General features: G+C 34.2%; 1 protein-coding gene across 1 annotated transcript in view; it reads right to left on the bottom strand.

The window, feature by feature from the left end:
* LOC114335751 (voltage-gated potassium channel subunit beta-2) overlaps window positions 1-26,322 on the bottom strand; it is a 176,367-nt gene that overhangs the window by 105,693 nt on the left and 44,352 nt on the right. Inside the window, exon 2 of the mRNA XM_050653927.1 lies at window positions 3,118-3,365. Within this exon, the coding sequence (XP_050509884.1) occupies window positions 3,118-3,365 (248 nt within the window). The remainder of the gene's footprint in view (window positions 1-3,117; window positions 3,366-26,322) is intronic.

Here is a 26,322-nt window from a genome sequence, read left to right as displayed (position 1 = left end):
TGAACTGATCCAAACAATCAATAGTATCAAAATCAAATCCTCCTGTAGTACTGATGGTCTATCGATAAAAAATTTTTCTAATCTCCCAGAAAATGTGTTAGAAGTCCTCATCTCACTAATTAATGATTCCTTTGAGAAAGGTAAATTTCCAGAGTGCCTGAAGACAGCCATCATTATTCCTCTTCATAAGGGTGGTGAAATATCTAATACCTGCAATTATAGACCTATTGCACTACTACCGGTACTCTCCAAAATTATTGAGAGACTCATAAAAGCCCTACTTATGTCCTTTCTAGTTGAAAACAACATTTTATCACAAAATCAGTTCGGCTTTTTAAATAATAAATGCACCACTAATGCCATCTTTTCTGTACTACATGAGGTTTATCAAGCACTGAACAATAATCTTCACACTGCCACCGTTTTTTATGACTACGCCAAAGCTTTTGATTGTGTAAATCATAACATTTTGATAAGAAAACTAAATTTCTACGGAATTCGAGGTATTTCTTTAGATTGGTTCCAATCTTACTTGGATGATAGGAAACAACTGGTTAGAGCAAATGATACAGACTCTAGTCTCAAAAACATTGTATGTGGGGTACCTCAAGGTTCAGTATTGGGTCCTCTACTTTTCCTTATCTTTATTAATGACATCACTAGTTTAAAAATCGATGGAAAAATCTTTCTTTTTGCTGATGATACCAGTATCACTTGCAGCAACTCAAATATTGCAACTCTTCATGCTACTATAACTTCTGATCTACTTACAATAAAAACCTGGTCTGACTCTAATTTACTCTCGTTTAACGTAGATAAAACAGTAGCATTGTCTTATAAAGGAGTCCTTCAACCCTTACCTCTTAATAACAGCCAGATCAGTACCGTTGATTCTGTGAAATTTCTTGGTATTTTTTTAGACAGCAACCTTAAATGGTCCCACCATATTGATTTGTTAAGGAAGAAACTATCCTCAGCTTGCTATGCTATAAGATCTGTTTCGAATGAACTCAATTTAGCATCTTCCAAAATAACATATTTTTCTTTGTTCGAGTCACATCTTCGTTATGGTCTTCCTTTTTGGGATTCTGGTACAGCTGCCCAATTCGATGTTATTTTCAAATTACAAAAAAGAGCAATTAGATATCTGTTTGGCCTCAGAAGAACAACACATTGCAGAAGTTACTTCAAAGATCACAGAATTTTAACCCTTCCATCTTTGTATATTTTAGAAACTGTTTGCTTAATTCGTAAACATCTACATGTCTTTCCACCAAGACCTAATCATGACTACTTCACGAGAAATTCTACGTTTGACGTCTATATGCCGACCCCGTCCTCTGAGTTAGTAAAGAAATCTATATTATATTCCGCAAAAAAACTTTACAACCATCTCCCTCTATAACTTAAATCTGCAGCATCTTTCCCCAAATTCCGTAAACTGACAAAAGCCTACCTATCTGAAAGACCATATTATTCAGTAGAAGATTTTCTTAATCAATAACTAAGAAATTACAGTACCCTTTGCACACGTAGTATTTTTATTATCATTTTTTTTTGTCTATATTTGGGTGTCATATGCAGCAGCTTAACTTTTAAATTTATTAATTGCTAGGTAGACTTACTATGCATTTGCAATTTACTTAAATTTTGCAATTGATTACTTCTGTTTAACTTCATTATTATTGTTATTATTGTAAATATATTGACGATTTATGTAATTTTATTAAATTGGATTGTTATTGTTTTGTTTTCTTGACTTTTTATAAGCTTTGTCGATAAAATTGTACAATTTTTCATGACAATAAAGCATATTTCTATTCTATTCTATAGCCTATTAAGGAAGCAGGAAGAAGAAGAAGAAGAAAAATAATAAAGCACCAGGTGGTATTGGTATACCCGCAGAGTGCTTAAAACACGAAGGAGAAGCGTTGTATAGTTCCATATACAAGCTAATTCAAGACATTTGGCGAGAAGAAATAATGCCAGATGAATGGAATCAAGGGGTTATTACACGGGTGTACAAAAAAGGAAACAAAAAGCAATTTAGTAACTACAGGGAATAATACTCCTAAATACCACCTACGAAGTCCTTGCAAACATCTTGCTAGAAAGAACCAAAATATACACAGAATAAATCGTTGGGGATTATCAATGCGGATTTAGACCGGGCCGTTCTACTCATCATCATCAGTGGCATTAGAGCTCTTTATGAGCCAAAACCTTCTTCAGAACAATCCTCCATTCGCTCCTGTATCGTTGAACAAATCGTTGGGGATTAGCAATGCGGATTTAGATCGGGCCGCTCTACTCATCATCATCAGTGGCGTTAGAGCTCTTTATGAGCCAAAGCCTTCTTCAGAACAATCCTCCATTCGCTCCTGTATCTAGCAACTCTTCTCCATGCTTTAATTCCAATAGATTTCAAATAATTTTCCAGATTGTCTTGGTACCTAAATCTCGGTCTTCCTCTTGTTCGTTGTCCTAACGGCCCTTTTCGGTCAAAAACTTTTCTGACTATGGCATCTTCCTCTCGTCTGATTACATGACCTATCCATCTAAGGCGTGCTACCTTAATGAATTTTAAAACGTCAGGTTCTCCAAAACTTCTATACAACTCAAAGTTGTAACGCCTGCGCCTAAAACCTTGTTCTTTTATGCCTCCATATATTCGTATTAGTAATTTTCGCTTAAAACGTTTGAGCAGTTCTTGGTCATTCTGTGTAAGTGACCAAGTTTCTGAACCATATGTTAGCACTGGTCTTATTAGTGTTTTGTATACAGTCAGTTTAATTTTTCTAGGCATTTTTGAGGCCATCTGTCTTCTTAAGCCATAGTAACACTTATTGGCGAGCACTATTCTTCTTTTAATTTCTTCGGCCGCTCTACTATTGACCAGATATTTACAATAAAACAGATAATGGAAAAATGCGGGAGTTATAGGGGAGAGGAGGGAGGATAGATATGAAACACTGCAGCTGATTCTCAAGGAAAAAATATATCGTCAAAGAATTTTAAGTAGAAAGCAAGCTTTATGACTAAGTAAGATTTTTTTTTTCGTACAAAAAGAAGAAGACAAAGTAGTGTATGTGTATCTTCGTGTTTGTCTTAACTTACCTAATCCAATATTTGAAACCCTTAATCCACTTTTTCCTAAGTTTCTGTACCTCAGTCCCGGCGTGACGCATGCTTGTCTCGCTAGCTGTAGAGGAACTGCAGGAGCAGAATGCGTCAGACCGCTGAGCAGCAGTTGTTCCTTGGTAATGGTGGACTCGCCTGGACCTCCTCTTTCCGCCAATGCGCTAAGGGCACTGCCGGCACTAAATTCCTCCATGCAGTCGAGACTGGCTATAGGCGCGCGACACCTGCAACAAACAAGCATATTTTTTTATGAAAAATATTGTTTTAATATTTAGATGAAAAGTAAAATAATCGAAAGATGTCAGTCAATGTAAAATGGAAAATCTACTATTTACAGAGTAAAATATTTTGAATTAGGTACTACAAAATCAAATTATACAATGCACTGCAACATCTTTAGATCTACTTAATGAAATTTAGTTTTAACAAGACAGCTAGCTGCCTTTTACATAACGCACAGGCCGTCAAGGCGGGTTTTGACTTGTCAGTTTCGCTGACGCAGTCTGACTGATTCATTAACAGTAGAAAGCCGGAGGGGCCAATTTGGCCCCTGTTACGATTTAAAGTTATTGTAGTTTTTTTATTTGAGGCAATAATATTTTCATATTTTATGACTTTTAATATTTTGATACAAAGCCTTATTTAAAACAAAAAAATATTGTTTACTAAATTTATTTAATGGTTTTTTTAACAAATCTACCATAGAAGTCTAAAGGGTCTAAAGGGGGAAAGGATTTGTCTCCAGAAATCTGGAACTACGTCTAGCAACACCAGGTCTACCAACAACTATCACTGTTACTATCCAAAAACGAAAAAAATATCAGTTGAAAATATTTTGTAAAGGAAATCATACTTCAAATACTTCAAATCATTGCCACGGTTGTAACAAGGCAATGTGTGGCAAATATCAAAAACTGCAAATTGTATGGTGTTCCGAATGTTTTTGATGGGCAGCGAATGTGATAAACAATAAAAGTAAAAAATAAAATTAGATTCTACCGTCTAGAGTTAATTTAATTTCTTTAAACTGAGTTTTAATGGATTAAAGAACGTGGGGCCAAAACGATCCCTTCCGGCTTTCTAGGTAGGTATGCTAAGCCAGACATTCTAGTGTTAAAAATGAAAAATAAAAAGCGAAAATTGCATTCACACGTTTCATGTTTTGCTCCATTCAGTCCTCAGTTAGTCCAAAAATTTTATATCGAAGTAATGAAAATATTTAAAAAAAAAATTGAAACCAGCTGTTCGCGAAGTATGTTTACAATGATTAGTAAATGAATTAAGGTATCTGAAGGTAATATCTCCAAGCTAAGGTTTAGAATTTTTTTGTTGGATAGTAGGTCATATTAAAAAAGATGTCACAACTTGAGCTATTCAATGAACTACTTGAAATTACGTAGAATTCACTAAAATAATAATTTGGGTATTTTTACACATTTACTGAACAATTTAAAAAAAGTCATCTTTGGCGATATTTCCAACCCTTGTTGGCAATATCGCCAACCTGTTATTTCGAATGCAATACCGTCTAACAATTGAACATTATACTTCAAAATGATATATTTGCTGAAAAATAACAATAAGTAAGTATTTAAGAACACTAAGATTTTTGTACAATAATCTGGAGTGGTTACCAAAATAAAGTGTCATGTTTTTCTTCATCTGATGTTTCCATTTCACTTAACTCTATATCATCTTGTAGATGCTTGTAGATGACTCTACGCTAGATGACTATTGCTATGATTTGATGATTGATATGATTGCTAGATGTAGATGCTAGATGACTATTGCTTGTAGATGACTCTACGACAGAGCGCTTTTTAATTTTTCCAACCTTCGACGTATCTGGAGAAGGTTGCCAAGGCAACCTTATCCAAGTAGGGATCGTAACGCCAAAGCGTTATCACCATCCATTGGACGTGGCGATATTACCGACATGCACATAAATTTTTTGTAATTTGGTTTTCGAAGATAAGCAAAACTATCTTAAAAATCTGAATGCATCATTTTATTCCTTAGGAAACACAGTACAAATTACCGAAATCAAATAATATTACTCATCAATAACGCCGCTCCAATCTAATAAACACAAAATATGTAAAATTATAAACGGTACTCCTTCTACACCGAACACTGATACTCAACTGTCATAAACACCGCTGGCGAATCTAAGGTCATCGCAAACATGATAACGTGGTTTAGAATACTTACTATGAGGAACATATATCCATGTTGCCATTTATTATTTAGCAAACGTACTTTCTGAGAAATCACGAGTTGGCGATATTACCAAGCTGGGGTTATTACCTGCACATACCTTACAGAATATTCCAGTGCTTCAAAAGAAAAGAAGACATCGTAGAAACTATGTACCTATATTGAAAGAATTAGCTTTGGATGATTGTGATTCATATAAAACTACTTAATAACGAAGACAAATTTCAAGAGATTCTGCAAAAATTGCTCAAAAATTGCTCTAAAAACTTACCACATTGAACAAATCACGAAAATTTATTTTTTCGCGTTTCAGTTTCTATTCACTATGCAACCATGATCAGTAAATAATGATAAAAAGTAGAACTGGCTTTCACTTTAACTGAAAGTATGAATGTACTGATCATTTAAAATGAAACTGGCTTCTCATGTTCATTATTTGTTCAGTTCTGAATCAGTTAGACTGCGACAGCGAAACTGACAAGTGAGAACCCGCCTGCAGCGACAACAAAATGATTCAGTAAAATGACCTTCTCGGTCACCAGATTTTACTCCTCTAGATTTTTATCACGTTTTACAGACATAGGTAAATTCGAGCAAGAAGTCAATTTTTAGCAACTGAGACACAAGATTGAAAAGTTGAACTTAGCCAAAAATATCAGCAAATGGACCTGTAGGTAAAGAGAAGGAAGTTGAACTTACAATTAAAGAAAGAAAACTACAGTACCTCGGACATGTGATGCGGGGCGAGAAATATGGCATCCTGCGACTCATAATGCAAAGAAAGATATATGGCAGAAGAAGCATCGGAAGAAGACGAATTTCATGGCTGAAGAACCTGAGAGGATGGTTTGGATGCGGCTCAAAACAACTATTTAGAGCTACTGCCTCAAAAATTAAAATAGCTATGATGATTGCCAACCTCCGTAGCGGAGATGGCACCTGAAGAAGAAGAAGTACCTGTTCAAAGACATAAGAAAGATGTCGTGTAATAGGTTTGGTTTCTGTTGGCACAACTTGACTCAATTACACTAAAATTTGCAGCAAACTTTCGCTACATTATGAAATTGACAGATTTAATTTAATACACTTAATTAAGATTTAATTACATTTAATACATTTGTGGTCCCCCTACATATAACTTAATATAACTTGTTTATTGCTTGATGGCCTTGTAACGGTGAAAATAATTTTAAACTTTAATTATAAACTCTATTAATTACTTAGAAGAGTCCCGAACCATTTAATTTTCCATTACTTACCTAATTAGCATCCTGAGCTATCAAGAAGTCAAGTGGGAAGAAGCTAAAAAGAAATTTTACACCAGTTACCTCAACCCGGTGTAATTATAATTACTACAGTAATTTAGAACACACTGTTACTGCCATATTTACATAAGTCAGTTTTTTGCAGGTGAATAATTTTTTTAGATATAAGCGCTAATATTGTTGATATGTTAAACGAACGTAAAAGGCTTGTTAATTATCAACGATTAGACGAGATAATTCATATTCCTCTTTATAAAAATAAATCAAAAGGAAGACTGCCATTGTCCTAGAAAAACTTGTCTCTAAACATCATCCTATAGGAATTTTTTATAATCGACTAACAGAATGTCCTATTCGCAATAACAAGAAATTGACCAATTTTCACATACCAATAAATGAGGATTCTTACCAACATAGAAATAATAACGTATAATACCTACACTATTCATAATAAAAATTCAATCTTGTGTAAAGATAGCTTCGTCTGAAAGCAAAATATGTGAAAAAGTCTTAATTTTGTTTTTTACTTTATCGTACTACATACGTAGTATAGTATAATAGATAGAGTTATAGGATCGTGCAAAATTTTTTTTTCAGATTTCACTCTTTTTCGTCGTTTTGAGTCCCCCTGAGTTTTTTACTTTATCGTACTACATACGTAGTATATAGTATAATAGATAAAGTTATAGGATCGTGCAAAATTTTTTTTTTCAGATTTCACCCTTTTTCGACGTTTTGAGTCCCCCTGAGTCTAAAGAGCAATTAAAAAAAAACATGTCGGAAGTATGTACGTACATATGTACGTATGTCGCCACCGTCCAGCAAAAACTACCAGACCGATTTCGATGAAATTCGGTATGAGTAAGTTTAAGAGAATTTTGTCGAGAAACTAAGCTTTTAGAAAAAACCTCTCAAAGGGGAGCCGAAATAGGGGGTTATTTAGGGCCCATTTTTGCAAATTTTGACCGAAACGAATGAAATTTAACTCAAAGTTAGCTTATCAATAGGTAAATAGAAATACGGAATTTAATATTTCTAAATTCAAAATGGCGGCCAACATTGCCGACCGCCCACCCGACACATTTCCCTACCTATCTAAAAACTTGTTTAAGATAAGTTTAATTTGAAAAAGTCGTTATATAGCCTAAAGATGAGGCTATAAGAAGAATATTATCGTTTTTCAGAAAAAGTTATAGGTTGCCTATATTTAAGGGGTCAATATTTGACATAACTTTGAACTAGATTTTCTCAAAAATTGCTCAAAGGAATTTGTTCATTTTTTGATATATTTTTGATATCCTTTCGGTAAATTGAATGACATTAGTCAGATTTCCTATTTTCCAATTTCTATATCCAATTTTCTATAAAAAATATTCAAGTGCCCGTAACTTCCTTTGTAATAGAAACTGAAATTTGAAATTTTGCAGACATATATGGTACTTTATTATCTATTATCACAATAAAGTTTACCCAAAATGTGGATTCCGGTTAAACGGGAAATGAAAAAAAGAATGCAAAATTACCTTTCCAATGACATAAAACTCGTTGCTGTAGCTCAAAAAATCGAAAAGTTACAGTAAACAGAAATTTTGCTATAATCTTGTGTGTGTCCTCTCTCACGCGATCATAGCAGAACATTATTATAGGGCAGTCAATGAGGGTATTTGGCTCCGAATTCCATCCTACTACATCGAAGTACTTGATGTTTTCACAGTAAGTAGGGAATAGGTCAAGAAACAAAATCTACCCTATATACTATGGCGCTTTTTATCTTGGGGCGGTTCCCACCCCTTCAAGGGGGTGGAAAATTTGTTGGTCAAAATAAGCACGGAAGTGGCTAGAGAACCTATTTCTAAGCAAAAATTGGTCTATACTTTTTTTTGAGAACTCAATACTTTTTGAGTTATTGAAAAATTACACCTTTTCGGACGGTTTTTTGTGAATACCTTAAAAACTATGCATCGAACTAAAAACACTATATAAAACATTTGTTTAGATTATAAATAACAAAGAGATTCGTTCCTTCGTAAATGTTCTATTTATGATACAAAAAGAGATATGGTAGGTGAAAAAAGTTTGTTTTTTGGTGCATGCTCAAATTGGTGTATTCAACGTGAAATAACAGAGGAACGGTAGGTTTTAGGTGTATAATGCTACCAACGCCTTTTGTAGTGTTTGAAAAGGCCTTTTAAAACGAGCACCATTAAATGCCGGTTACATTCAAACTAAGCGAAATATGGTGCAAAAAAAATATATTTGACTAATGTACTTTAAGGAAAAATGAAAAGTAGGTACACTTCGCGTCAAAAAAAACTGGTACAACTCTTATAACCGAAAATCGTGTTTTTCAAGTTGTGTAAGGTGATCTTGTCACAAGTGTCATTCCAATTTCTAAGGCAACGTTGCCAGTTCAACGAAAATATTATATCAAACTAGGTAAAAACGTGGCTGTGCGACAGACCGCATTTTTTAATATACTAAAAACTAAAACAATTATTGTAATTTTCCGTCATCTTAATTAAGTATCCATACATTGATTCGTGTTTTATTATAATTTTTGAAAATATAAATTTAATTTGAAATTAATACAAAATGAATAACTTTTACAGTGAACAAGTGTGTAATTTAAATGTATGTTTAAATGTAAAAATATATTTAAATATATTTTTTTTGTATTTAGATTTAGTGCAATTCCGTTATCTGTGATGGCAACAACGAAGTGATTCACGAACAATAATTGTCAGTCTGAACACAGGTTTACATTGGGAAAAAAAAGTTTACCAGTTTTATATGACGCGAAGTGTACATACATTTAACCACTCATCCACCAGAATTTAAATGAATTGTTTTTCTTCTGCAATGCCTTTTTATATAGTGTTATTTCTACTTTTAAAAAGTTGAACGGGTTTAAAATGAATGGTTTTAGTAAAAAATGTGATCAAATTATAGAATGCCTTTTTAAATTTTCTTAAAAATCTTCCTTTTTCTCCATGTAATTCGAAAATAAAAATGTTCCACCCCCGAGAAGTGGTGGGAACCGCCCCCATGATAAAAGGGCCATAGTATATAGGATAGATTTTGAATCAGGAGATTGGGCTACTCCCAAAATTTCATTAAAATCCATGGGATAGAATTTGGAGGTAATATCTTGTTCTTAATCTCGCGCATTGACTGGCGTCATAGAAATAGAATGAAATGCAAATATTGTAAACTATTAATTTCTCAGAAAAATGAACTAATTTTAAATGAAAGTATGACTATAGTATTCTATTGATTTATGCAATAATCTATACATCTATAGTGTGTCCCCGAAATATGGCATCGAACATTTTCTCAAATGCAGGAATTAATGATGAGTAGAACCATAAAATATTTTCAAGTATAGTATACAAGGTGTTTCTAAAATATCAAAATAGCGAGTAACTTTGCTATTTTTATAGAATTCCAGTATCTAGTACGATAACAATAATAGATCGGTACGATAAAGTTCTCGGGCGGCCCTTCCGTCCAGCGTTTTTTATTTTGTAAATGAAAATCACCCTCATTCATGACCTGCACTTTTCTAAAATGCAAAGGATATAGGCAAGCGGCACACCCCTAATTTGAGGCTTAGAAATCGAAAAAGTGACCATGATAGGTGAATGGCACATTTTGGTCATATTTTATATTTTCTGGGTAGGTGAATCCGAATATGAAGTTTATTTTTATCTAGACTTTGTGGAACATGCTCAAAAATCAAATTCTATGCAAAAATGCGAAAAGTAAATTTTGATGGTTTTTCATATTTACCTCGCTGTATCTTTGGTCGCTGTAAATATTTCCTTGTGAAAATTTTACTTTATCATCTTTCGAGTATTTACATGACGACCGGATTTGTCCAAAATGTTTAAATATATTAAAAGAGTAGTTGTTAATTTTTAAACATTTTGTCTTCAGATTTCGTTAGTTTCATGTTTATTTAAAAAAGTTGAGTGACAAATTTTTTAGTTTATAATTTCTACCAACACAGCAATAAAATATAATTCATGAGGAAGTTTTTTGGAAAATTTCAAGTAAAAATATTCAATAAGAAAATAGTTATGTGACTTTATAGACGAGGGGCACTCTTCCTAAAAACGCTTAATTCTCGAGATACTGACAACGGTGTGGTGAATGGCTAATTTTGGTCTTATTTTATATTTTTGATGGTTTTGAAAGTGAAAATATGGTTTATTTTGAATTTTAGGTGGAGAAACATTGTCAAAATTGCAATTTTACTCTAAAAAGAAAACAAAATGAAATTACGTTTCTTTTTAAATTAAAAGTAGCATTTTTTTTTCTATAAAACATTTTATTCTCTTTACCCTATATTTTAACATTAACTTGATTAAAAAGCTAAATTTTAAATTTTCACTCAACTTTTGCGATTAAATTTTGAAATTCAGGAATCTTCACCTTTCACTTTAAACAATTCATAACTTTTATTAAAATGAGACAGAAATATTGAAGCAGGTACTGTCTTCAGAAAGGTAACAATATATACATACTACAAAAATTTCGGAAACAAATATTAAAATGGAACTGAGTTATTAAACACAAAATATGTGATTTCATTTTCTTTTATTTTTATGGTAAAATTGCGATTTTGCCAATGTTCCCCCACGTAAAATTTAAAATAAACCTAATTTTCACGTAAAATTCAAAATAAACCTAAACCACAATCAAAAACATAAAGTATGACTAAAATTAGCCATTCACCACAACGTGGTTATCACACCACACAGTATCTCGAAAAATAAGCGTTTTTTGTGGTGTGTAGCCCGTCTATTAAGTCACATAACTTTTTTTTTGAACATGAAATTTTCCAGAAAACTTCTTTATGAATTATGTTTTATTGCTGTGTTGCTTAAAATTATAAGCTAAAAAGTTTGTCACTTAACTTTTTTAAGTAAACATGAAACTAACGAATTCTGACGACAAAATGTTTAAGAATTAACAACTGGTCTTTTAATTCGTATAAATATTTTGTACAAACCTCGTTGTTATCTAAATACTTCAAAGATGACGCAGTAAAATTTTCAAGGGGAAATACATATTTACAGCGACCAAAGATACAGCGAGGTAAAGTTGAAAAATCATCAAAATTGATTTTTCGCATTTTTGCATAAAATTTGATTTTTGAACATGTTTCACCAATTCCAGATAAAAATAAACTTCATATTCAGATTCAGCGACCACGAAAACATAAAGAACCACCAAAATTGGTCATTCACCTTAAAGTTGATTTTCGTGGTCGGTATAACGTAATTTTAGGGGTTGCTGCCGCTCGCCTAATATAAGTTTTACGATTTAGAGATATGGGGATACATTGCGGTCATCTTCTTACCATAATTTAGGGATTTTCTTCAACTTCCATCACAGTAAATAACACTCTCATATTTCTCTTCTAAATAATGAAATAATTTGGGCACGGTGAGTATTCAATATGGTTTGATAATAAATATATAAAAATTCCAAATTAAAGATCCTCGATAGAAAGAGAAACTACCCAACAGTAATAAGAAACATGGCTGGGTACGAAGTGGTCAGACAATTCCATTACTTAGGCCGTCCGCACATCGGTCGACGCTCGAAGTAATCGACTCAATTCCAATCGCGTAGATCTCTCCCCGCCACTCAAGTTGCTTCGTTGTGGCATTGAGCTCCGTAGACTGAGCGTTTAGTAGGATTGCAAATTTTCTCGTTTTGTACGACTCTCGTCCCTTCAGATCGGTAGCACACGAGAAAGTTCGAGTGAGACACACGTTTTCAGTCATGGAGGGAAGTTTATTTTATTTGTTTCCATCGTTTTTTGTTGATTTTTCTTCTTCTTCTTCAGGTGCAATCTCCGCTACGGAGGTTGGCAATCATCATAGCTATTTTAATTTTTGAGGCAGTAGCTCTAAATAGTTGCTTTGAGCTGCAAGCTGCATCCAAACCATTCTCTCAGGTTCTTCAGCCATGAAATTCGTCTTCTGCTGATGCTTCTTTTGCCATCTATCTTTCCCTGCATTATGATTAGCAGTATGCCATACTTCTCGCCCCGCATCACAAGTCCGAGATACTGTAGTTTTCTTTCTTTAATTGTAAGTTCAACTTCCTTCTCTTTGCCTATTCTTCTCAGTACTTCATTGTTCGTAACTCTATCTACCCAGGAAACCCTCATAATTCTTCTATAGGTCCACATTTCAAAGGCGTTAAGTCGTCTCATTGTCTCTACATGTAACGTCTATAATTCCAGTCCATAGTGTAGTACACTATATACGTAACATTCTGTTAGGCGTCCTTTAAGAGCTAATGTTAAATCTTTGCTACATAGGACCTTTTTCATTTTCATAAAATTAGAACGTGCTTTCTCGATTCTGACTTTGATTTCTGCAGTGTAGTCATTATTTTCGGTTATAAGTGTTCCTAGGTAAGTGTACTTTTTACTCCTTCGATCTGCTGACCCTCTACTATCAAGATTTCGTTAGTATTATGGTTGTTTTTACTAATTTTCATAAACTTCGTCTTTTTGATATTGAGAGAGTCCGTACTCCCTACTACACCTTACTATTTTACTCATGAGTATTTGCAGGTCTTGTAAATTATCGGCTATTATTACTGTATCATCTGCATAACTGATGTTGTTAACTAAGACTCCATTTACTCTTATGCCGACTGTTTCATCTTCCAGAGCTTCTCGCATTACCTCTTCAGAATAAGCGTTAAATAATAGAGGTGATAGTATGCAGCCTTGCCTGACTCCTCTCTTTATTTCCATTTCTTCAGATGTTTCTTTTTCAATTCTTACTATTGCTCGCTGATTGTAATAGAGATGTGTTATTAGTCTTAAATCCCTTTCATCTAGGTTTTGAGTTTTTAGAATTTCCATGAGTCGGTCATGTTTTACTTTATCAAACGCTTTATTGTAGTCTATAAAACAGACGTAAAGAGAACGGTTTACATCCAAACATCTCTGTGTCAGCACGTTGAAGGAGAATAATGCCTCTCTGGTGCCCATACCATTGCGGAACCCATATTGAGTGTCACTAATATCCAGCTCCAGTTTAGAGTGTATTCTGGCATGGATAATTTTCAGCAGAATTTTCAAGGTATGTGACATATTGTTGATTTTTGGGCTAAATTATGTTCGTTGATTGTAGTGCTAGTAGTTTTGTGAAAATATATTATTTTTAATATATAATTCTGAAAACATTGAACTTTTATTTCTAGGTGTTAATTATAAAATTCGTTAGAGATGAAGAAAAATACCGTCAATTGTATAATGCTCATTGTGTACAAATTATACTAAAAATGTAACAATACCGTACTTTTTACAGATCGAAATAGTCGTTTTGGTTGATATATAAAAAATGCGTTCTTCTTGTCTGGAATATGTGAGCAAACTGAATCGACAAGTGTACGGAGAACAATCGCTTGTGCCGCAGTGTTCGTGAAAAACGAACAAGACGCGCGAACTTCGAGACGTGTCTTTGATCGACCCATGTGCTTGCGGCCTTATGCTCCATCATCACTAGCAGTGGATGGTGCGAAGATGAGATTCGTCGACGCATCACAATGTCGACACTGACATTACAAAGTATACATAATTAGTTCTTGGTTAAGTATTAATATTTCCTATCACCATTTACGCTTCAGAAACAGGGATCATCAAAAAATTCGATTCAAAGCGTATATTGCCTTTTGAAATATGAGTCTACCGCAGAATATTGTTTAATGGACCACACATAGCACAAATAATTCAACACTAGAAGAACTTAACATAAAACTGGTCTTTCCACAACTACCAACCAAAATATAGGTACTAAAATATTTTGGACATACCACACTAAGAAGAGAAGGAGGAAAAGGCAGTTTCTGTTGTTGAACCACCATCTCCAGAGAGCTATTTCTGCGTCTCATGCGTCCTCGGTGGAGCTATGCAGTCACAACTCTAAACCAAATATCAACAGCCTTCCTATTTAAGGGAAATCACCCCGAAGCAATGATTCCACCTTGGAGACGCAAAACAGCGACATCTCTCGTAAAACGAGGAAGACAAAAATCCCTAGATACAAAGTTTCAAGTTCAAAGAAGAGAAGTCATGGAACGGATGATAGTTAAAGGTAACATATAATTTGTTTACGAGTGTTACGTATGCATTGATACATGAAAAGTACAAATCGATTTTTCTCGATAATGATTGGGACTTTAGATAGACGCATCATTTGATAAAAAATCGAAATTTTCGGGTTTCCCATTGTTATCAAAATATCATGGTTTCCTTATCAAATATGGAATCCCATTTTGCCTCTCACACATTCGCACCTCAAATTATCCTTACCGATGAAGACATCTTGGCAGTGGACATACACTTCAGTGAACAACAACAAAACACTGAGCTAGTCTCTTATTTCAAACAACCAGATAAACTCCTCTCATAAACGTTGCTTGAATACGTGTTCAGGTAATAAAATTAAAAATAATAATTGTAAACATATCACACAAAATTGAAAAATGTATCCATGAATATTATAACACACTGTAAATTTAGATTATAAGTAGGCTTATATGATTAAATTAATTGTTATTGTAATACCATATAAAAACAAATAGTCTGGCTAATTGGATAAGCCAAAGCCATTATAAATAAAAAAAGCCTGAATAAGCAATCATCCTTGGGGACTTTAACGTCAGGCATACAAAATTTGCCTTAGAAGAAAATGTAGTGACTCGCCTGAAGCATTTTTTATTTCGCTAACCTTAACAGAATAAGATTTGACCGAAGGAAAAGAGGAAGGATTGGCAGTTGACTTTGTCACTTGACGCTAACACATTCGTTGACAGAATATTTGACAGACGGACAAGAAAAATAATTTACTTTGTTTGTGTGTTGAATGTCCGGCGTCCCCTTCCATTTGACGTCTCACACGTCACGATAGGACCAATAGAAGCAAATATATGATGTAATACCCTTTTGGTATGCTCCAATATGCATGTCACGTAGTGCATTCAACCCCATTTTTCATTTCTTTTTCAACGATACCTCATTCGTCAGCATACGTTAAGCCGTTTGGCATTGATAACCGGTGGTTACGTTTTAGAGGTTTCAATTTAGGGGACGTGATCCAACCGACTTTGTCTATGTACTTAATGTCTAAAATATTAATATTTTTTGATATACATTGTTTTCGATATGGATAATTAAAGATTTTCACATTTTTTCAAAATGGGTGAAAACAATAATTCAAGGATTTAACATTTTTTCCAAATTGGCAAAGACAACAATTCAAAGCTTTAACATTTTTTCAAAATGGGTAAAAACAATAATATAATTTCTTAAAAATAATATGAAGCTTTTTTGTAATAATAAATGGGTTTTATAATAATATTTTTTAAATTCTATACATTTCTTTTTTAAAACCCTTTTAACGTTCTCGACAACTAATAATTTTTCTATTATTTTTATAACCGCTTCTACCCTAAACGTATACATTTTCTTTTGGCAGCTTGGAGTTTTATCTTGAAAGGAAAATCGCTCGTCTTTGCTGTCGAAAAGAAATCGTGGAAATTGCTATAAAAGCGGACGATTTCCGTTGCGATTAAACAGCTATAGGAATAAAATATGGCTCTTTTTAAAATTTCCTTTTTTTTTAATCTACCATTTGCCACGTCAAAACGAGGTCAAGAACATTCAATTTAACTCCGGATTTTCCATTGTGACAGGTATTTGTGTTGACACAACGGCAAATTTAATAATTAGTTTATTTAATAATTTTTATTACTTTTATATTCTTTTTAACATGCTCCCCCCTCAATGGAGGTTGGCTTCTACAATTGCAAACTCCTCTCTGTAATCAGTGTTATCATTTTCCCCGTTAGAGGGCGTTCTAACCATACTACGGTATAAATAGTTTTATTTTGTACCGAGAAACTACGGACGTTTTGGTGTAAATTTGTCTTCCGCAGAGCCTCCTTGACAACAGGTAGACCTAGAAATAGTACTATCGGGGATGGCAGGAGACAGATTTAAATCAAAACGAAACCGTAGATTTTCTTATTTTACTAATGCCATACTCTGTATTAGAGTACAAAGACTCGTTTCATACAGGTTCTCTGAACCGCAAATTGGAATATTTTCCTAGCGGTGCCTTTTAGTATCGTCATACCTGGGTTAAACAGTGAACTTGAATCGAGTCGACATTCATTTCACTTATTCCCTGTTAGAGGGCGTTCTAACCATACTACGGTATAAATAGTTTTATTTTGTACCGAGAAACTACGGCCGTGTTGGTGTAAATTTGTCTTCCGCAGAGCCTCCTTGACAACAGGTAGACCTAGAAATAGTACTATCGGGGGGTGGCAGGAGACAGATTTAAATCAAAACGAAACCGTAGATTTTCTTATTTTACTAATGCCATACTCTGTATTAGAGTACAAAGACTCGTTTCATACAGGTTCTCTGAACCGCAAATTGGAATATTTTCCTAGCGGTGCCTTTTGGTATCGTCATACCTGGGTTAAACAGTGAACTTGAATCGAGTCGACATTCATTTCACTTATTCCCTGTTAGAGGGCGTTCTAACCATACTACGGTATAAATAGTTTTATTTTCTACCGAGAAACTACGGACGTTGGTGTAAATTTGTCTTCCGCAGAGCCTCCTTGACAACAGGTACACCTAGAAATAGTACTATCGGGGGATGGCAGGAGACAGGTTTAAATCAAAACGGAACCGTAGATTTTCTTATTTTGTTACCATTCTCTATCTAATTAGCCTTCTTCGGTCCATCTTTGGACATAGGCCTCCCCAATCCTTTTCCATTCTTCTCTGTCTGTCGCTACAGTTATCCACCTAGAGCCCACGTGCTTCTTGACATCATCTGCCCATCTCATTTGTGGTCTTCCTCTGCTTCGTTTATATTGCCACGGTCTCCAATTTATGAGAATTTTGTTCCATCGGTCTTCCTTTTGTCTTATAGTGTGTCCGGCAAATCTCCATTTCAACTTTGCAACTTCTTGTCTAACATCCCTAACTTTGGTTTTCTCTCTTATCCACTCGTTTCTCTTTTTATCCAATAGTTTTATGTGCAACATTTGCCTTTCCATTGCTCTTTGCGTCTTTATGATCTTGTCCATGTTTGCTTTTGTAAACGTCCACGTTTGGGAACCGTAAGTGAGAACAGGGAGTACGCATTGATTGTATACCTTGGTCTTAAGATGTTGTGGATATCTTTTGTTTTTAAGGATGTAGCTTAGTTTTCCAAATGCCGCCCATGCCAGTCTAACTCGTCTTTTGATCTCTGCTGTTTGGTTTTCCTTGTTAAGTTTTATAATTTGACCCAGATATATATAATCATGAACTTGTTCTATTTCATCTTGTCCGATCCTCATTGTGATGTCCTCATCTGTATTTGTTATGATTTTGGTCTTGCTGTAATTCATATTAAGACCTATCTTTCCGGCTTCTATGTCCAGTTCTTTCATCATTTCAAACCATTTGTTACCATTAGCTGTTCAAAATTTAGCCCTCTCCATTGTCGGATGTTTCTTAGATAAGAAGGTCTTTTCCCTCCTATTTTGGTCCCCTCTTTACCTCGATCGTTCCTTTCACTGTTAGTTGAGCATGTTGGTACTTATTATTTCTTAGTATGTAGCCTAGATATGATGTTTTTCTAACTTTCACTGTGCCGAAAAGTTCTCATTCCCTGCTGCATATTCTATGCAGCACTTTTTCGTTTGACGTATTTGATGTATATGAAATTTTCAGAGTTCTCCGGTAGATCCAAATTTCAAAAGCCTCCAATTTATTTACGGTTGATGTTTTAAGCGTCCACGTCTCGAAGAGTCGACCAAACGTAGTTTTTTGATATTGTATATGATAGTATTATTGTTTTATACAGATGTATCTTTCTACGTCTTGTTAGTTGCTTCGATTTTACAAGGTTTTAAGGGCATAAAGACATCTGTTGCTGGCTTGTATCGTCAGTGGCGTAGCTAATGTGGGGCGGAGGGGGCGTTTCCCCCAGGTGTCACCCGTTCGGGGGTGACACCGTTGATTTGTAACTTTACTAACTTTACAATCAAAATACAATTCGATATTATTTTGTAAAACAAAGAGGTATTTCTTGGATTTTTTAAGTTAAAAGCAAAAAAGCTGTTAATCTAAGTAAAGAAATTGTCAAGAAGATTGAAATTGATGATTTAGATATTATGAAGTAGGAAGTACCGTTCACAGGGAAACGATACTGCAGCTGTTATGAGCAGCGTGCATGGAGGAATAGAAGCTATTATTAAAGCAAAAAACAAAAGGCTATTTTCGTTGCATGTATTGATCATTTAATTAATTTATCTGGCCAGCACTTTTTTGTACAAAATACATCTTGTGTAACATTTTTCAGAACTCTAGAGGCAATTTTTCATTTTTCTTCCACTTCTTCTTTTTCTACGGCACTACAGCCCAAATTAAGCCTTGGCCTCATTTATTTATTTTTTATTTTTTTAATTTTTATTTTTTTTTCTGCTTCCAGTAGCTGTTGGGAATTGCTTATTAAACACAGCAAAGCATCTGTTAAGCGACTATCCACAATGCGTTGGAGTGCTCATTATGCTGCAGTTAAAGTATTGACAGAACATTTTGATAGTGTTGTTGCTGCAATTGAGAAATTATGTCATCAACAAGAAAATTTATACGCCAGAGATGTTGCAAAACCTTATGCCCGCTATGTGTAATTTCACATTTTTTTATTATATTTTCTGTTGGAATTATGTACTAAGAGAAATCAATTTTTGTCAAATTTAATTGCAAAGTAAAGACATAACCGTTGATCAATCAGCGACCATAATAAGACTTCGTCTTTATATTGAAGAAAAACGTTGTCAAAAGCAATAGATTTTGCCACGAGAATATATGAGGACGAAGACATTCCCGCCGAAAAACGAATTCGACGTCAAAAACGAATGGATGATGAGTTAGCTACCGATACAGGACTCACACTTCAAGCCGAACTTTAAAAGGATGTGTTAGAATGCTTTGACCTATCCAATGTTGAACTCGAAACCAGATCAAAGTCCATTCAAGATATGGCTTCATTGTTCCGAGCTTGGATGATATCCAAGAGTTATTGAAACCTTTCTCAGACGACTTCGATGCAGATCTTCTCAGAACAGAGCTGAAGATGTTGTCAAGTCTTCAATTGGACCAACGCCCAGAATGTTGTCAAGATTTAGCTGAATTCCTTTCCAAAGAATCTAAAACTGTCAAATCGATGCTTCAGCAAGTCCTTCAACTGCTAATTATCGTGTTGACTGTTCCGGCATCAGCTGCTTCAGCGGAACGTTCGTTCAGCGCTTTGCGACGTTTGAAGACGTACCTTCGCAGTACTATGACCCAAAAACGTCTTAATCATGTGATGCTTTTACATGTACATGAAAACTTGGCAGGCCAACTCAAACTACAGGACATAATGCGTGAATTCGTTTCCAGAAATGACGAAAGAAAACGTGTTTTTGGTCGAGTGTAGACTTTATGTAAAAATTTTATATGCAAATAAAGCATTTTTGTTCGTTTCATACTATTTTAACATGTTTTATCTGAGCCCACCCATCAAAATTTACCTTCCGACGCCACTGATTGTTCGAGATTGTGCGTGCAGACACACACTTTGCTTTTCACGAACAGTGAAGAGTTGAAATTAGCTGTTTCAACATTTTGTGACTTTTGTATGAAGAAGTATTAGAAGCAGACCTCATGCTAGAAATACCAAGTTTCAGAAGACATTTACAAGCGGCCAATATTACAGCCCCTCTAAATGGTTAGCTGTAGACATTTTAAAATCCATTGTGGAATGAGATTTCATGGAATCCCTCCAAAACTTGATGGTGGCATTAAAATTGTTTATGACCATTTGTGTATCGGTTGCTTCATGTGAGAGAAGTTTTAGTAAGCTAAAATTATTCAAGAATTACTTGCGAGCAATAATAACACAAACAAGGCTAAATAACCTCGGTGCAATTTTATTAACTACATATAATTCTTATTTTTTTTTAAATTCAAAACATACGTTTATCGGGTTTTCGTTGACTTTAACAATCTTTATTTTTTCTTTTTGGGGTGACACCATCGATTACCGCCCTGGGTGTCACCCATACTAGCTACGCTACTGTGTATCGTATTGCTTATTTCTTGTGATCCGTTATTGTCTTCGGTTATTGTTGTTTCAAGATACGTAAATTCTCTAACTAGCTCAAAGTTAAAGTCATCGATGGTGATGTTCTGACCGATCATGTCTCTGTTTTGATTATCACGGCTCATATAGATATATTTAGTTTTACTTTCATTGATTAGGAGCCCCATCTTATCTGCTTCCTTCTCGAACTTGACGAAAGTCTCCTTCATCCTTAATCTGGTGTTTCCTGATAGATCGATATCGTCTGCAAATGCCAACAGTAAGTTTGATCCAGCTCGATGAAATACTGTAGTCGGGTTTCGACTCTTGCTCTTCTGATTATGTGTTTCAGAGCTAAAGTTGATGAGTTGTGGTGAAAGTGTATCTCCCTGTTTTAGTCCATTGTTGTCCAGCTCTCACCTTACATCGTAACCGTTTCATACACATCCATATCAAATTTACTAGATTTTTTTCAAAAGTCAAGTTCCTGCATCGCTCTCCACAGTCTAACCTTGTATACTCTATCAAAGGCCTGTTTAAAATCTATGAACATCATCAGTGTTACCTCTCACTCTTACAAATAAAAATTGTACGCCACTGGAAGACCAATAATAACTCAGAATGGTCATTAACATTTTCTGGAATTTAGTGTTGACAATTTTGAAACTAAAAGTGTGATAAGTAAAAATATGATATCCGACCAGTTCAGAACAACTGAAGGTGTAAGACAAGGGGAAGCTTGAGCCCGTTACTGTTTATTACGTTTATAGACGAAATAATAAAGCAAACAGAAAGAAAAGTCAGACCACTACACATAGGGTATAGAAATCTAAAAAGTACAGAGATCAGATTGTACATTTGCCGACGATGTAGTAATTTTAGCAGCGACTGAAGACGAGTTACAAAGAAGCGTAAAAACATGAAACACAGTTTTAATAAAAGAATGTGTGTGTACTTTGTACGCACGTAAAAAGTTATACTTCTATTATATAATTTCAACGAAATAAATATACTTAACAGTTACAATACAGAAAATTAACAATAATTACCAAAAATTAACCAAAACTTAACAATGCCAAATATTAAAAAAAAAAGAAAAAGTATGAATCGTCCGGGATTTGAACCCGCAATCTCGCGATTTCTCGATCTCTGGTCCAATGCTCTACCAACCAGATATACATAATTACACATCACGGTGACAAGTGAAATATAAAAATAGATGTTTTATTATTTTACGCCCAAGGAAGACAAATAAAATGCAAAGACACAAAATTATAATAAATAATACATTTACTAAAAAACACTAATTTATTATTTTAATGGCTTATTTGCTGATACACAATTTGAAAGATTAGCAACTAAACGTCATACTGTCTGTGTGCGCATGCGCGCAGATTTATGAAAAATTTTACTCTCAATCGCGCCTAAAGAAGTATAACTTCAAAAAAGTATGGTATGACTATGAACAAAGAAAAATCGAAAATCGAAGGTAATGGTAATAGCCAAAGAAAGAGAGGATGTACATGTTCAGATAGATGATACAGATATTAGACAGGTACAATCATTTGAGTACTTGGGAGTAACCGCTGAAGAAACAGGTAAACAGGGAGCTGAGATCAATAAAAGAATTGATAAAGTGAATAGACTGTACCACGCAATAGGAAAAACAATTATTAACAAGAAAGAAGTATCGAAACATACGAAAATAGAGGTATTCAAGGACCAGTACTTACATACGGATGTAAATCCTGGGTACTAAATAGACAACAGAAAAATAAGATACAGGCAGCAGAAATGAAGTATCTACGCAGAGCTCAAGGAGTCACTAAAAGTGATAGGGTAAGGAATAAATACATAAGAGAAGAACTGAAAATCGAGACAATGATGGAGTATGTTGAAAAAACACAATTAAGTTTGTGGGGGCATTTACCGACTACAGAAAGAAGTACCAGTTAAATAGATATGGGAAACGAAGGTGCAGGGGAAAAGAAGTAGGGGAAGACCAAGAGAGACATGGATCGAATTGGTGGCAAGGATTCTTAACAAAAAAGGAATATCATGGAACGAAGCAAAGGCTATGGCACAGGACAGGAAGCAATGGAAGAGATTTGTGCACTGTTGACAGAGCACACGTTAATACCTACACCCGCGAGGGTAGAAGGTTTAAAGATTATATATATGACAATTTTGAAACTATATATACTATAAGATAGAGCTTCACGATACGATACAATATCGATGCTTTTTAAGTATTGTGTATTGTATTGGTTATGCCAATGAAGTATCGTATCGAGTATCGATATCGGCAATACTTTCTTATAAAAATATCGTATTGATTTTGATTTCGATACGATATCGATACAATGCTCGATAAAATATCGACATAAAAAGGATTATACATCTGAGCTGTGTAGGCCCTTTATGCCCACTTTTGCATGCTTGGCAAATGGACATTATTCTAAAAATATTACGAATATTGCTTATAACTTATATGTATATTCTTATAAAGATTGAATATGGCTGAATGCTTCTTTGAATGTCAACAAATACTTACTAATTCTCTATTGTTTAAAAACTATTTTGAAAATATATGGAAATCACCGGAGATTCGGAATAAATCGCAATTCAGTATTTGTTAAAAATTATTTTTGAGTCATCATCACTTACTCCCATAATTTTGCCACAAATGCCACATGATATAAACAGTGTAATCATAACAGACATTTACTCACTCTCAAGAATTTCAAGTTCATGCACTCAAGTGTAAAATATTATAACAGCTGATGCTTGGGTTGCAGATCACTTATACTTTTATGTAATAAATAATTATGATCTAAATACCTATTCTGTAAATATACAAAATATAATCAAACAACTGTGGTATTTTTTTTTCAATAATATCGAGGCAAGCGTATCGACAATACAAGAGTATTGTATTGATTTCAGATAATGAGTATCGTATCGACATTAACATTGCTAAGGTATGTATTGTATCGGTATCGTATTGGTTTTCGATACGATATCAATACAATATCGATATTTTTATCGAATATCGTGAAACTTTACTATAAGATCGAACATTAACTAATTAACACTGAAGACATTATGCTTTATAGACGTTAGATCAGCGTTTCTCAACGTTTTACCATTTGCGCCCCAATTTTCCATAATTATTTTCACCGCGCCCCCCTCGTTCAATAACAATATATCTATGCAATAATACATAATATACCTTGAGCAGCATGAAACCTAATAAACTAAAAAGACATTGGGAAACGCTTCACAGTGAATACATTAACAAACCCCGAGAATTCTTCGAGTTAAAATTAAAATGGCGTGAAAAGCAAAAATTAGTTTTAATAAAAATTTTGACTGTGAATGAAATAGCTTTACTTGTCTCATATAAAGTCTGATATTAAATAGCCAGATCTAAAAAGCCTAACACTATTGGTGAAGATCTTATATTACCAACTGCAATCCAAATTCTAGAAACTGTGTTTGGAGATAATTTTGCTAAAAAATTGGAGTTTATACCTCTATCAAATGATACTGTTGCCCGCCGAATTAGTGATATAGCTGAATATGTACAGGATCAGCTAATCAGGAAGTTGCGTGAAAAGCTGTTTTCGATTCAGCTTGATGAGGCAACAATAGCAATAAATATGCTTATTTTATTGCCTACGTTCGATTTTGTGATGGCAGATCAGTAGTAGAACTAGTTTTCTGCAAACCAATAGAATTGATAGCAAAGTCGCTTGCATTATTTGCTATGTTAAATGATTATATAAATGAAGCAAAAATAGAGACACTGTATGATCAACAAAGAAGCTCTGGCTTGAATATTGTGCTAACTACGATTGTAACAATAGTTAATTATCTACATAAAAATGAGACCTTTGAAAACTAGAATCTTTTCTGTACTTTGCAAAGACATGGATGCGGTACATTCAGCATTATTATTTTATTGTGAGGCAAGCTGGTTATTACGTGGGAAATTTTTATGTGTTTTGAATTAAGACATGAAATCGCCATTTTTCTAGAAGAAGAAAAGAGGCCGCAAGCCAAGATGTTTCACAATGGTTTATTTTTGATGAAATTGAGTTACTTGGTTGATATATTCGAGAAACTAAATATTTTGAACCTACAACTTCAAGGGGCCAATACGAATATATTTGATACGAATGATAAAGTTAACGCTTTCTGTAGAAAACTGAAATTGTGGAGCAGAAATTTAAAGCAAAAAACCTAGAAATATTTGAAAATGTGGATGAATGTTTTAAAACTTACCAGGTTGAAGCACAACACGTGAAAGTTGTTTTTGTAATCATTGAAAATCATTTAGCAATGCTGACAAAAAATTTTAAAAGATACTTTTTTGCCGACGACCAATTAATAAGTACCTAATAGTTATGAGTGGGTCGGGAATCCGTTTCAAATAACACCCGAGGAGCTCTCTACTGCAGAAGAAGAAACCTTCATAGACTTCACAGCAAATGCCGAAATCAAGAAAGAGTTTAATTTAAGATCTCTCTTTGAATTTTGGGCAGGGGTAAATGATGAGTTTTCTGCACTGAAAACCAGAGCGTTCCGTATACTATTACCGTTTTCACCATCCTACCTTTGCGAAACAGGATTTTCCGCGATGGCTGCTTTAAAGACCAAATATAGATCGCAGCTAAATATAGAGAAAGAACTGAGAGCGTCTATTTCTAATATTACACCCTGTTTCGATAAGCTTTGATCTGCAAAAGAGGCCCAAGGAAGTCATTAATTTACATTAAACTTGTTGATTTAGTGTTCAGTGCTCATAACTATGTATAGCTCCTTGTTCATGGGTATTTTATTTTTTGTTTGTCAGAATTTTGTTTTGCTTTGATTTAGTAAATTAGTCAATGTTTTAAGTGTTTTTTTTATATTTTCACGCCCCCCCATGGCTAAAAGCGCGCCCCCCTAGGGGGCGCGCCCCACAGTTTGAGAATCACTGCGTTAGATGATAATTACTATCAAAATTTTAATGGATCATTAGTCACCATGAAATTTATACTATTAATTTTGTGTCGCTTAAAATCCTTCCTACAAACGAAAAACGCTTTTATAATTAGCAAGATGCCAGCGTTTTACTGGTTTTCTTTATCGATCGCATTCGAAGTCAAGAAATGAATTTTTAATTATTCTTAAAAGTTAAATCGCGACTCTGTTTTCGATACATTTAGCTTTTTGTTCTTTGTAAACAGGAAAAACGAAGATAAAAACAGCTTCCGTTTCATTCCCTTTAGAAGTAGGTCAAACAGAATATACCGAACGAGGATTTTTTGTTTTGGGAGATAGGAGGACAGTAACGATAAGTTCGGAACATCTGATTTAAACTTATAACGAGAATCTCCAATAAATAAAACTGCACTACAGTTAAAATATAAGTACATACACACATAGAAAAATACGACGCTTGTTCAATTGAAACCCAGAAAAAAATTATTGGCAAATATATCTACAGTCTCAGTAAGGGGCTGTCCATTAATCACGTGAGGCTC

Source organism: Diabrotica virgifera, chromosome 6 (genome assembly GCF_917563875.1).
Source record: "Diabrotica virgifera virgifera chromosome 6, PGI_DIABVI_V3a".
Taxonomy (NCBI): Eukaryota; Metazoa; Arthropoda; class Insecta; order Coleoptera; family Chrysomelidae; genus Diabrotica; species Diabrotica virgifera.
This window is presented reverse-complemented; position numbering and strand designations above follow the sequence as displayed.